This window comes from Chelonoidis abingdonii, chromosome 9 (assembly GCF_003597395.2).
Source record: "Chelonoidis abingdonii isolate Lonesome George chromosome 9, CheloAbing_2.0, whole genome shotgun sequence".
Classification (NCBI taxonomy): Eukaryota; Metazoa; Chordata; order Testudines; family Testudinidae; genus Chelonoidis; species Chelonoidis abingdonii.
Genome location: NC_133777.1, coordinates 34,120,239 through 34,132,780, shown reverse-complemented (window position 1 = coordinate 34,132,780; position 12,542 = coordinate 34,120,239). Strand labels below are relative to the sequence as shown.

Below are 12,542 nucleotides of genomic sequence, written 5' to 3'. Positions count from 1 at the left end.
TCTTTGATTATTCTAGGATGCATTTTATCAGGCCCTAGTGACTTGCAGGCATCTAACTTTTCTAAGTGATTTTAACTTGCTCTTTTTTTATTTTATCTTCTAAACCTACCCCCTTCCCATTAGCATTCACTATGTTAGACATTCCTTCAGACCTCTCGGTGAAGGCCAAAACAAAGAAGTCATTAAGCATCTCTGCCATTTCCAAGTTTCCTGTTACTGTTTCTCCCTCCTCACTGAGCAGTGGGCCTACCCTGTCCTTGGTCTTCCTCTTGCTTCTAATGTATTGATGAAAAGTCTTCTTGTTTCCCTTTATTCCCATAGCTAGTTTAAGCTCATTTTGTGCCTTTGCCTTTTTAATCTTGCCCCTGCATTCCTGTGTTGTTTGCCTATATTCATCCTTTGTAACCTGTCCTATTTCCATTTCTTATATGACTCCTAGGGGTTGATTTTGGAAACAAGTTAGCAGTCTCAAGGTAGCTAACCCCGTTTTAAATACCGCTTAGAACCTAGTGGAGATGCAATTTAACATCTTGAAACCTGGCTTAGCTGGCCAGCCCTGAATTCCTCCCTCTAGATAGCTAACTCAATTTAAAAAAACCTTTTCCTCTAGTCCAGACAAGGCCTCAATGGGCCGTTGAAGTGGAGGAATGTTCATGTGTAGATTGATGGGCCATCTGTGGGAGGCAGAGCTGTGTTTGGAATAGAACAGGTGAGTTCTGTGTCCCATGCTGGAGGTGGGAAGAGGCATGGAGAAATTGCTGTAGGGTAGTTGGAGGTAAGTGGGTACTTGGATAGGAAGAGCCTGTAGACTGTGAACCAGTCAGACTTAAGGCTTTCTCTAGTGCCTTTATTCTGAATCTCCAGACTTCTGAACTATTTTTTTAACATTTACCTGCAGATGAATTATTAGGAGTGTACTCTTCTGGTTGGCTTCATCGTTATGGCTGTATTTTTGCCACACGGTCTGGAAAGTCGTCACAAGAGGTAAGTGTGGTTCTGTGCAGATGTGTAGTATAAGTCATAAACTAGCGCTGTGCATGTCTGATGGTGTTCATATGCTTTAAACATATTGATGACAGCTATATAATATATTTCTACTGGAAAATATACAAAACACTTATTAAAACCTTGTGTGCCATGACTAGTCCATTTTCTTTTAAATGAAAATTATGATTTTTGTATTTTTTTGACAAGTCAAAGAAATGCCTTTCCCATTTTTGCCTTGCCAGGCAATCAGCCATAATTATCATGCATAAAGAAGGCCTGGAACACGTAAAAAATATTGGGGGAGAGGAAGTTTGGCTTTTTTTTTTTTAACCTTTTAACTATCAGGAATATCAAGTCTAATCTTTACTGATGTAGCAGGAAGATCTGGTAGCAGTCTCAGCTGCGGACTGCAAGCTTTCTCACACCATAGCAGAAGGAGTGGGGATGGATTTCTAACAAAGATAGTTTTTCTCCCAACTGTTCATTTGGGCCTTTAAATTAAAATGTTTGTTAACAGAAACATTAAACAAACCAAACAAAAGAGAAAATGGTTTAAATAGACTGAATAAAAATCATCCCCTTCTCCATTAATCAGATGGCTAACGTCTGATATTGTACTCCTACCAGTAATTCATTTGTCCATAAGTTCTTCCAGAAAAAACAAGGTAACCTCTGACTCACCCAACATTTTCTGTTGGGTCTCCCCCACTCCTTTTTTTTTCTTTTTCTTTTTTTTTTACAAAACCTTTCAGGCTCTTCTTTGTATGTAAAAATAAAAACCTCACACAAACATTTATCCTTTGCAGGATGTCTTTAACTTCACAATTTCCTGGGTTTCATTTTTAATTGTTTAAATAACTGCAGAATTCTAAGAAGACATTTCTGTCTGATGTGTATTACTTACAACCTTAACTCACTTTCATTAACAGCTAGTTTGGGAGGAGGACGATATGCCTGTATGGGGGAGTAAGAACTCTCCTTACACCTCCATACAGACTACCCAGACTTTGAGTCTAAGTGCATGGCAACAAATAGGCATTGTGGCTCTGTTTCTCTGCTCCCCACCTAATCCCAGAGCAAAGAAGTTAGGTCCTCTACTCAGCAGGGAAGGAGAGCTAATAATAGATGGCAGCAAGAAGGTCTTAGGTTTTAATGCCTATTTTGCTCCATTCTCAAAAAAGGTTAATTGTGATCAGATACTTAACACAATTAATATGAACAACACAGGAGAAGGAACCCAAGCCAAACTAGGGAAAGAACAAGTTAAAGAATATTTAGATGTATTTAAGTCTCCAGGGCCTGATGAAATTCTTCCTAGGTTACTTAAGGAACTAGCTAAAGCAGGCTGAAATATTAGTGATTATCTTTGAGAACTCATGGAGTACAGGTGAGGTCCCAGAGAATGGGAGAAGGACAAACATAGTCCCTGTCTTAATTTTAAAAAGGGAGACAAAGAGGACCTGGGGAATTTAGATCAGTCAGCCTTACATCGATACCTGGAAAGATACTGGAATGAAGTATTAAACAATCAAACAATAAGTAGGGTTATAAGAAATAGCCAGGGTCAATTTGTCAAGAACAAATCATGCTAAACCAATCTAATTTCCTTCTCTGACAGAATTACTGGCCCAGGGCATAGGTGAGAGGCAGTAGATGTGATAGATCTTGATTTTAATAAGGCTTGTGACACAGTCCCCCATGACATTCTCATAAGCAAACTAGAGAAATGTGGTCTAGTTGAAATTACTATATGGTGACTGGTTGAAAAACCACACTCAAAGAATAGTTATCGATAGTTTGCTGCCAAACTGGAAGGATGTATACGGTGGAGTCCCAGAGGTGTCAGTCCTAGGTCTGATACTATTAAATATTCTCATTAATGACATGGATAATGGAGTGGAAAGGATGCTTATAAAATTTGCAGATGACACTGAGCTGGGAGGGGTTGCTAGCCCTTTGGAGGACAGGACTGGAATTCAAAATGACCTTGACAAATTGAAGAATTGATCTGAAATCAACAAGATGAAATTCAATAAAGACAAGTGCAAAATACTGAGGAAATAAAAATCAAATGCACAAGAACAAAATGAGGAATAACTACCTTGGCAGCAGTACTTCTGGAAAATATCTGAGGGTTAGAGTGGTTCCTAAACTGAATATGAGTCAACAGTGTGATGCTAACAATATAAAAAGGCTAATATCCTGGGGTGTATTAACAGGAGTGTCATATGTAAGACACAGGTGGTAATTGTCCAGTTCTACTTATAATTGGTGAGGACTCAGCTGGAGTCCTGTGTCCATTTCTGGACACCACACTTTAAGAAGGATGTCAACAAACTGGAGAGACTCCAAGGGAGAGCAACCAAAATGGTAAAAGGTTTACAAACCCGATCTCTGAGGAAAGGTTTAAAAAAACTGGGCATGTTTAGTCTTGAGAAAAGAAGACTGGGGGCAGGGAGGAGTCAGACCCACCTGATAAGTCTTTACATCTGTTATGGGCTGTTACAAAAAGTACAGGATCAATTGTTCTCCACCTCCACTGAAGGTAGGACAAGAAGTAATGGGCTTAATCTGCAGCCAGGGAGATTTAGTTTAGATATTAAGAAAATGTTCTAACTGTAGGAATAGTTAAGCCAGGGGTCTCAAACACGTGACCCGCGGGGCTCTTCTGTGTGGCCCGCCAAGCTCCCCACTCTGCCTACCTCCAGGCCAGGGGTGGGCAAACAGCCTGCAGGCCTAATCCGGCCTAGGGGATTGCCCCCCATGGCGCTGCAAGCCCTGTGCCACTCCCTTAAGCGGCTGGCAGCAGGTCCCTCTGGGCTGGAGGGGAAAAGGGAGGAGGCAGAGGGCTCCTGCATTGCCTCCTTTCAAGGTACTGCCCCCTGCAGCTCCCATTGGCTGGGAACAGGGAACCCCGGCCAATGGGAGCTTTGTGGGAGGTACCTGGAGGAGCTGCAGGGAGCCCTGTGTCCAACCCCACTCCCCCAGGGGCCAGTGGCTCTGGCTTCCTCCTGGAATGGAGAGGAGCGGTGCAGGGCCAGGAGCCTGCCCTCGGCCTGATGCGCACTGCTGCCACCCCAGAGCCACTCTAGGTAAGCGGCACTGAGCTGGAGCTCGCAGCCCATGCCCCTCCTGCACCCAACTCCCTGCCCTGAGCCCCCTGCTGCACCCTGTGCACCTCCTGCACCCAACTCCCTGCCCCACCCTGCATCTCTCCTGCACCTCCTGGTGACAGGGAAGGGGCAGCGTTGGGGTGGGGACCTTGGGGAAGGGGGTGGAAAGGGGCAGGGAAGGGACGGGGCCTCAGGGAAGGGGTGGAGTGGGGGCAGGGGCAGGGGCAGCGAGGGTGGGGGTGTCAGCAATGTGGCCCTCGGGCCAATGCATTAGACCTCATGTGGCCCTTGTGGTCATTTCAGTTTGAGACCCGAGTTAAGGACTGGAACAGGCTTCCAAAGAAGGTTGTGGAATCCCTGTCATGGGAGGTTTTTAAGAACAGGACAGACAAATGTCTATCAGGAATGATCTAGGTTTACTTAGTTCTTCCTCAGCACAGGGAGCTGGTCTAGATCAGTGGTTCTCAACTAAGGGTACTTGCTTGCTACCCCTTAATTCTGGCCCTGGCTTTTATATGCAGAAAAACAGTTGTGGCACAGCTGGGCCATGGAGCTTTTATAGCAGGGATGAGCAAACTTTTTGGCCTGAGGGCCACATCGGGTTTCGGAAATTGTGTGGAGGGCCGGTTAGGGGAGCCTGTGCCTCCCCAAACAGCCAGGCATGTCCTGGCCCTGCCCCCATCTGACCCCCCCTGCTTCTCACCCCCTGGTGCCTCCCCCCGGATTCCTGCCCCATCCAGCCCATCCTGTTCCCTGATGGCTCCCCCAGGACTCCTGCCCCATTCACTCTCCCTGCTTCCTGTCCCCTGACAGCCCCCAGAACCCCTGCCCCTGACTGCCCCTTGCTGCCCCATCCAACCCCTCCTCTCATTCCTGACAGCCCCTCCGGACCCTTGCCCCATCCAATCACCCCTTCTCCCTGTCCCCTGATTGCCCCCAGAACTCCTGCCCCTGACTGCCCCCTGCCCCCCCATCCAACTCCCCCTCTCCTTCCTGACTGCCCCACCCAGGACCCCTTCCCCCATTCAACCCATTCCCCGCCCTCTGGCTGCCCCGACTCCTATCCACACCCCCAGGGCCAGCTCCAGGTTTTCTGCCTCCCCAAGCAGCAAAAAAAAAATAAAAATCCTGCAGCAGCGCGATCGTGCTGCTCCACTCTTTGGCGGCAGGTCCTTTGTTCTGACAGGGACTGAGGGACCCGCTGCTGAATTGCTGCCAAAGACCCGGACCTGCCGCCCCAATAGTGGCTGGAGGGCCACCCCTTGGTATTGGCCACACCAAGCACCTGCTTCTTTAGCTGGTGCCTGGAGCCAGTCCTGCACACCGCCACCCCCTGACCACCACCCCAAACTCCCCTGCTCTCTATCCAACCCCCCTGCTCCCTGCCTTCTTACCGCGCTGCCTGGAGCACTGGTGGCTGGTGGCGCTACAGCCACACACCGCGCAGCACAGAGACCAGGTCAGGCCCGGCTCTGCAGCTGCGCTACCCCAGGAGCTCGCAGCCTGCCACCCAAAGCATTGTGCTGGCGGCACAGTGAGCTGAGGCTGCGGGGGAAGGGGAACAGCAGGGGAGGGGCCAGGGGTGAGCCTCCCGGGCCAGGAGCTGAAGGTCCGGGCAGGAAGTCCCGCGGGCTGGATGTGGCTTGTGGACCGTAGTTTGCCCACCTCTGTTTTATAGCATGTTGGTGGGTCCTCAGAAAGAAAAAGGTGAGAGCTCCTGGAGCAGATGACCTCTTGGGGTCCCTTTCAGCCCTGCATTTCTATGGTTCTATGACATTTTAATTAGTTGGAAAACGCTGGAGGCCAGATCCTCAACTGGTGTAAGTCTGGGTCTCTCCACTGATGTCAACAGGCCTATTCTGATGTACACCCGCTAAGGATCTGGTCCTGTACCTAAAAATCTTATTTAAAACATTCTTCCATTATATAATTTGACATTGTATTGAATGAAGAGTAAAAGTAAAAAAAAAATGAGAAATGCCCTTTTAATTTGTTTGTTGGATGCATCCTGCATCCAGCCATCTCTGATCAACTTATATCCTGCATGAGGCCCACAAACGTCCTGTTGACTAGGGCACCCTGCTTTCCTGAAGGTGCATGGTGAGAATTTGCCTCACTAGTACACCCCATTTCCTTACTTGCCCTGCTTTGGCCCCACTGGGCGACTGGTTACCTCATGCCTTTGTGAGGGAGTGACGGGCACGGGCAAGAATGTTCTTTCATAGTGTCAGCACGGAAGAGCCAGCTGTGTGTCCAATTTTTGGACCACGTTCAATGTTGATGTCAGTGGAGAGCAACGCAGAGGTTAAGGAGGTGAGAAGGGCTTGGGTTTTTCACTATGTTGACATACACCAGCCCTCACGCTCCAACCCCCTGAGCCTACAAGGTTGTGAGTACATGTCTCAGATGAGAGGTTTTTATCCTTAGCCTCCTCCATATTGAAAGGGGGTAAGGAAATTAACCTAGTTTCACTTTAAGCCAGGAGGTCCCAGGGGGAAAGAGGTGTTTCTCTTAAACTGGAGTGATGCTCTGAGTGAGGTCCGGCCCTCGTGTGCTGCAGATCCATAGATACTCACAAATACAGCACATTCAGTTGTGGAGTAAGACTCTTCTTGGGGGTTATGCACTGGGATTTTGTGCAGTGGAGAAGAGGCAGTCACAGTCTGGTCAAAACTGGACACTGACTCACTACACTGAGCACATTTTAGTTTTGTGCATAATGATAAAAAGGTTTTGAAGGGGATATGGGCTGCCATGGAGCAGCACTGCAGTTCTGGAGAGGGGAAGGACCAGAATCAGCGCTGATTACATTTGAGATTCCATCTGGCTCAGAGATGCTCCTCTTCTAGAATCTCTGTCCACCACTTTCACATGTGACAGAGGCTGAGAATGGCAACCAAAAACTTTATGTTGCTAAAAAATTTCTGCTTCAAACCCTGGGCCATTCCCACCTGACATGCTCGTAAGTGGCAGAATGGCCCTGCGTAGACCATGTGTATGGGAACCCAAGTCAGCGCACACGCACACTCTCTCCTGTCCTGTGTTTACTGCTTTTTAGCAGGAGAAACAAAAGTGGGATCCATATTCTGTGCAGAAAGAAGCAGCGTGGCCCCCACTGGCTGTGGCTCTCAGCTACATCTCAGATGTTTCATTAGAAGACCACATCTTAAGATCTATTCTTGGAAACTTTTCCCAACAGCCTTCTCATCCCTATCCCTTGCTGTCCCTGCAGCTGCTTGGCTACTTGAAAAAGCAATATTAGGAGGTAAGCTGAAAACAAACTCACTAGAACGATGGGTGGTGAGGCTGTTACATCTCCGTAGTTGTATCTGATCTGTTTATTTCCTGTCCTCTGGGGCAGGAGATTACAATCCTTGGTACCAAATCTCCCTTCATAATCTGCAACCCCCCACAGCTCTACTATCTCCAGGTTCCTCTGCAGTTTGCTTCTATATGCTTGTATGTTTGCCCTTCCTCCAATTTTGGAGTCATCCACAAATGCGGTCCTGCTTGAATGTACTCCAAAGAAACACAGGAGTCTCCAGGAACACTGAAAGAAACTGGGTCTGCGCTACAAGAGACATCACTGCCTGAAGACTGACAGATGGTTCAACATTGCACCTGCCTAAAGTGGCAAGTGCCACAACCTGCGAAAAACTGAACTCAGTGATCTCTAGTTCCTGTGGTCAAGTTGGAGCTGTAAAGAGGTACATTTAAGACACCTGTTGGACAAAACCCAGTGGATTTGTCCTTAATTAGGGAGTGTGGGAATATCAGAAAGAAAGTTCTGTGACATTGCAAGGAAAGAAACCAACTTTCTGTATGGTTTAAATGCCTGCACAAACTGGAGGAACACTCCCTGGGTGTGGGATAATGTGCAGTGTTTGTGACGTCTAGTTGTCTAAACAGGCTGGATAAAAGTCTGCTCCTGTTAAATGACTGATTCTCTTTAAGTGAATAGACTTGCTCCAGATTTACACCGGTGAAACTGAGAGCAGACTTTTGGTCCCATATGCCCACCCGAAGCAGAGTTTACCGCTATCCCATGCAGTAGTTACTTCCCCAGAGCAGCATAAGCCACTAAGTTGTCTGTCCAAAGGTGACCTCATTCAGGGCTGGCCTGCTAATTTGCAGGGTGGAAGAGGGGGTGTGGTGGTGGGAAATCATGCCATGTTTGCTTGCTTCCCTTCTGGTCCTGATGCTGGAAGGGGTCAGGGATCTGGCTTGTAATACTCCTGTGGCCCCACTGGCAGAGGGGGAGAGCTAGGTCGAATGCATGATGAGCCCTCCAAAAAGAGTGGGGTCACAAGCCTCCATGGCTTGGCTGGCCCATATCTCTCTGCAAAACAGCAGTGTGTGAGAAGCACCAGGTTCCCCTGCTTTCCAAAACAAGTGCTTGCAGCAGCTCCCAGTGGTCGCCCAGCAGCCTCTGCAGGATTCTCTGACACCTCTGTTTTCATGTTAACCCTTTCAGTGCTCTCCAGCATATCGAATGTGCCCGGGAGGGCCATGCAGCCAGACGCAAGTTCGGCCAGCAGAAACCTAGCTAGGCCCGGCAGAGGTGCCCTCTATTGCCCTGATGGGTCCATCTTTGAGCTGCTGCAAGCCCCGGCAGCAGGGAAAGGGTTGAGTGCACGAATGAAGTTGGGCATTAGGACCCAGCGGGACCCCGACGCAGGCGGGGGGCTGTCAATCAGGGAGCGTGGGGAAAGTGACAGCGGTGGGCAGTTCCAGCTGACACTTCGCGCCGGCGAGGGGGATATTTAATTTGGGCTCGCGCGGGGCGCTCGGCAGTGCGCGGCGGCCGGGCAGCAGCTGGGCAGCGCAGAGCGTAGCGGGCACGTGGGTCCTAGCGCTCCGCAGGGCACAGCAGCCGCAGGCGGGCAAAAGGAGTCGGGCTGCCAGTGCCGCAGGATCGAGGTCCGGGCAGGGCTCCTCCACCAGGACCGCCCGCGCAGCCTGCAGCTCCCCCCCGGCCCCAGCGTGGATGAGCTGCCTGCGGCTCCCTCCCCGTGCACCGAGCGCGTGTTGAAGTGAGCGAGGCACCCCGCAGACGGGCGGGGGAATGGGCAGCTCCGCTGGAGCCTGGGGTCGCTGAGGGCTGGGGCTCGCTACGGGCTGTCCGCGGAGCAGGGGGTGCTCTGGCCTCCACTGCACAGCACCTCCCGAGAGCTGCTGCTTCATGCGACCCGCGCTGCTCTTGCCAGGCAGGGAGCCCCCGAGGACGGCGCCGGGTCCCTAGTGCTCGGCTCGGAGCGGAGCGCCAACCTGCGTCCTGCCCGGGCCTGGGCAGCGAGGGATTTACAGCGCGGAGCAGCGTGCGGACCTGTCGTGGGCGGGCTAGCGACTCGCTTGGAGGATGAGCCCGGGGAGAAGCCCCGGGAGCTAAGTCCGGCTTCCTGAACCCAGCCATGGGAGCGAGCTCCGCGCCGCTCGCCTGGCGCTGCGTGTCCGCCTGAGGAAGCGCCTGCCCCTGCTCCGATCGCGGGGCGGGGAAGGGAAAAGTGGGGAGCCCCCCTCAGAGCTGCAGCTGTTAGTGCGTGTGCAGGACTCTCCCCTCCCCCTCGCTGCCGCCGGCCGGACCCTGTGCCCGGCTCCCCGTCTATAAAGAGGGGTTTATTCTTGGGCTCCAGTCTCACGCCAAACCCTGTCCCAGCGTCTAGACAAGCTGCCGTGGCTCTAAGTCCAGCTGTCACCATGGGGATGGAGCCGGGGCCGCTGTGAATCTCGTGGAGCCAGACAGAGCGGAGGGAGGGAGCGAGCCGCGGAGGGGGAGAGGCGCCGTGGCCCTTCGGGAGGCTGCTCGCAGGGGCGCAGGGCTGCTCGCCCGGTTGCTGCAGCGGGGAGCCGCCGATGCTGAGTTCCGGCAGCCCCAGGGGAGCTATTTAAAGCCACGGGCCTCGCTGGACTTTGTCTCGGCCTATTTATGACTCCCCTGGACTTGGCAAGGGGCAGCGCGGGGCACTAGCGAGCGCTCGGAAAGCATCCCGGGGCGAGTCCCGGCCGCCGCCCGGGGCCTGTCTGCGCCGGCGGCAGCATGAAGGGGCCGCAGAGTCTCCTGCTCTGGGCTGGCTGGCTGCTGCTGCAGCGCGGCTCCGGCCAGCCCTACCTCCGCCTCCGGCCCTCCCCGAGCGACAACCTGCCCGTCAAGGACATCCTGGAGCACCCGGACCCCGAGTACGACCCCAAGGAGCAGGACCTGGACGAGCGGACACTGAGGAAGAAGCTGGGCAGCAGCTTCGACCCCGCGTTCATGTCGGTGGCCGCCCCGGCGCCGTGGAATCTCTCCAGCCCCGCGCCCCCGCCCAGGCTCCGGGGCTCGGCGCCGCTGCCCGGCGAGCTGAAGAAGCTGGAGCTGGGCGAGAGCCCCTCGGGGCCCCGCCTGAAGCTGGGCAAGAAGGCCCGGAGGAAGTTCCTGCAGTGGCTGTGGGCCTACACCCACTGCCCCGTGCGCTACACCTGGAAGGACCTGGGCGTCCGCTTCTGGCCGCGCTACATCAAGGAGGGCAGCTGCTTCGCCGAGAAGTCCTGCTCCTTCCCCGAGGGCATGTTCTGCAAGCCGGCCAAGTCCGTGCCCAAGACCTTTCTGCGCTGGTACTGCCAAGGCTGGTCCAGGCAGAAGTACTGCACCTGGATCCCGGTCCAGTACCCGCTGATCTCGGAGTGCAAGTGCTCCTGCTAAGCCGCGCTGGGGAGCCGCCTCCGCCGTGCTGGGCGTGCCCCCTGCTCGGCGTGCCAGGCTCCTGGACGGACTCACCGGGATCCCAACTGGAGCGAGGGGGCGGTCTCCATTGCCCTGCAGGATCCCAACCCCGTTGCATGGGGATCTCAGAGGATCGGTGCACCAGGAAGCATCATCCAGCCCAGTACCTAGCTGTCTCTCGCAGTGCAACGAGCCCCCCCTTCCCCTCCCTCCCACCGAGACCCTGAGACTGAAAGGACACACACAGAGATGGGCACACGCTCACATGAGGATCTGTTTGTGCATTTCTTTCCCCTTATTACATCCCTTGCACTGTTTATGGCTTATTGTATTTTAAATGGGAAAAGCAAAATTGAAAGGAACTGCAGTGCAGGCCAGATGCAAAGCTAAGCACTACAATCAGATGTTTATTTTTATACATATATAGCGTTCTAACAAAACAAAACAGAGAGAGAGAGAGAGAGAGAGGGAGTTACCAGCCTTGTAAATATAGAGATTTTAAAAAGAAGGGGAAAATTGCAGCTGTTTATTATTATTATTTTATTTTATTATTATTATTATTTTATTATTATTATTTTAAAGACATAGGACCACATTTCAAATCCATCCCACTAAAATCTGAGTACTTCCCTGCAAAACGGAAGGGGGAAATTTCCAGTCAAGATGATTCAACAAAAAACCAACACAGAAGCCCTTGAAGATGTTAATTTCTATTTGCTGTATTTTTGTCTTCTTCAAATGTTTCAACTGATCTGCAAAGCTCTCTACGTTTTTTAAAAGTGTTTACTGGTTAATTACAAAGGAGATTTTTTTAAAAGTACAAAGTTATGAAAGAGTGGAGTCTGTTTTGTTGGTTTTGGAATACATATAGTAATGTAGAGATGTTAAAAGAAATTTTCTGTGTACAGTTTATTTATTTTTAATGTTTGTGTATAAAAAAAGCTAGAGATTATGCCAGAAAATTTTGGAAACGTTTACTTGAATATTCCTTTAAAAACATATCAGTGTTAATATGAACTATGACTGATCAAAACACTTTTAGCAATAAACTCTATCTCTGAAGAAACAATTACTTATGCACTACAGAGTTCTGGGAAAGGAGATTATGGTGCTAGGTTTCTTGGGGCCAGATCCTGAGCTGGTGTAGCTCAGTATCGCGCCACTAAAGTCAAGAGACTTGCACCACTTTACACCGGTTGAGGATCAGGCTCTGTTTTTATTTAAATTCTGCACTTGGTGGGGAGATGGAGGACAGAAGAGAGGGATAAATGGCTGATAAGGGATAAAATAATTGAAATGTTTTGGGAAAGGGAGCAGTTGTCTAGTATCTGCATGAGTCTTTCTTCCTTCTTCACTGTGCCTTGTCAGGGTTTCTCTCTTACTATGTGTCACTAGGATTCTGAGTTTCAGATTTCTCAGGTTCTCAGTGGTGGAGGAAGGGGTAGAGGTTATCGCCTGAGCCATTAAAATGCCTGGCAAAATTCAAAAGCCCACGTGTTAGAGCAAATGTTGTAGCTGTTGCTAGTCATTAGCAGGGGAGGGAAGGAGTGGGGGTTGCTCTGGGCTGGGGCCTTGGAGGAATAACCCGAGTGAGTTGAGAACTGGGAATTCTCTCTGCAGTGGAATGTGTCATTTGCTACTGAGTCAGGAGGAGAAGGAACATTCCTAGGGGACTGACCTGGCAGAGGTGCTGAGTGCCTTCAGCTCCCACTGAAGTCATCATTTGATCCAATCCTGCC

The 12,542-nt window shown here is 50.8% G+C and overlaps 1 protein-coding gene across 1 annotated transcript; it reads left to right on the top strand.

The window, feature by feature from the left end:
- The first annotated feature begins 9,899 nt into the window (after positions 1 to 9,899).
- On the top strand, positions 9,900 to 11,875 carry LOC116836027 (noggin-2-like). Its single transcript, XM_032799380.2, has one exon. The coding sequence runs from the start codon at positions 10,138 to 10,140 to the stop codon at positions 10,780 to 10,782; it is 645 nt and encodes a 214-aa protein (XP_032655271.1). The 5' UTR covers positions 9,900 to 10,137; the 3' UTR covers positions 10,783 to 11,875.
- The last annotated feature ends 667 nt before the right edge of the window (positions 11,876 to 12,542 follow it).

Bases quoted from the DNA above. Each gene is read 5' to 3' on its own strand.
- LOC116836027 (XM_032799380.2), top strand. From the start codon at position 10,138: ATGAAGGGGCCGCAGAGTCTCCTGCTCTGGGCTGGCTGGCTGCTGCTG.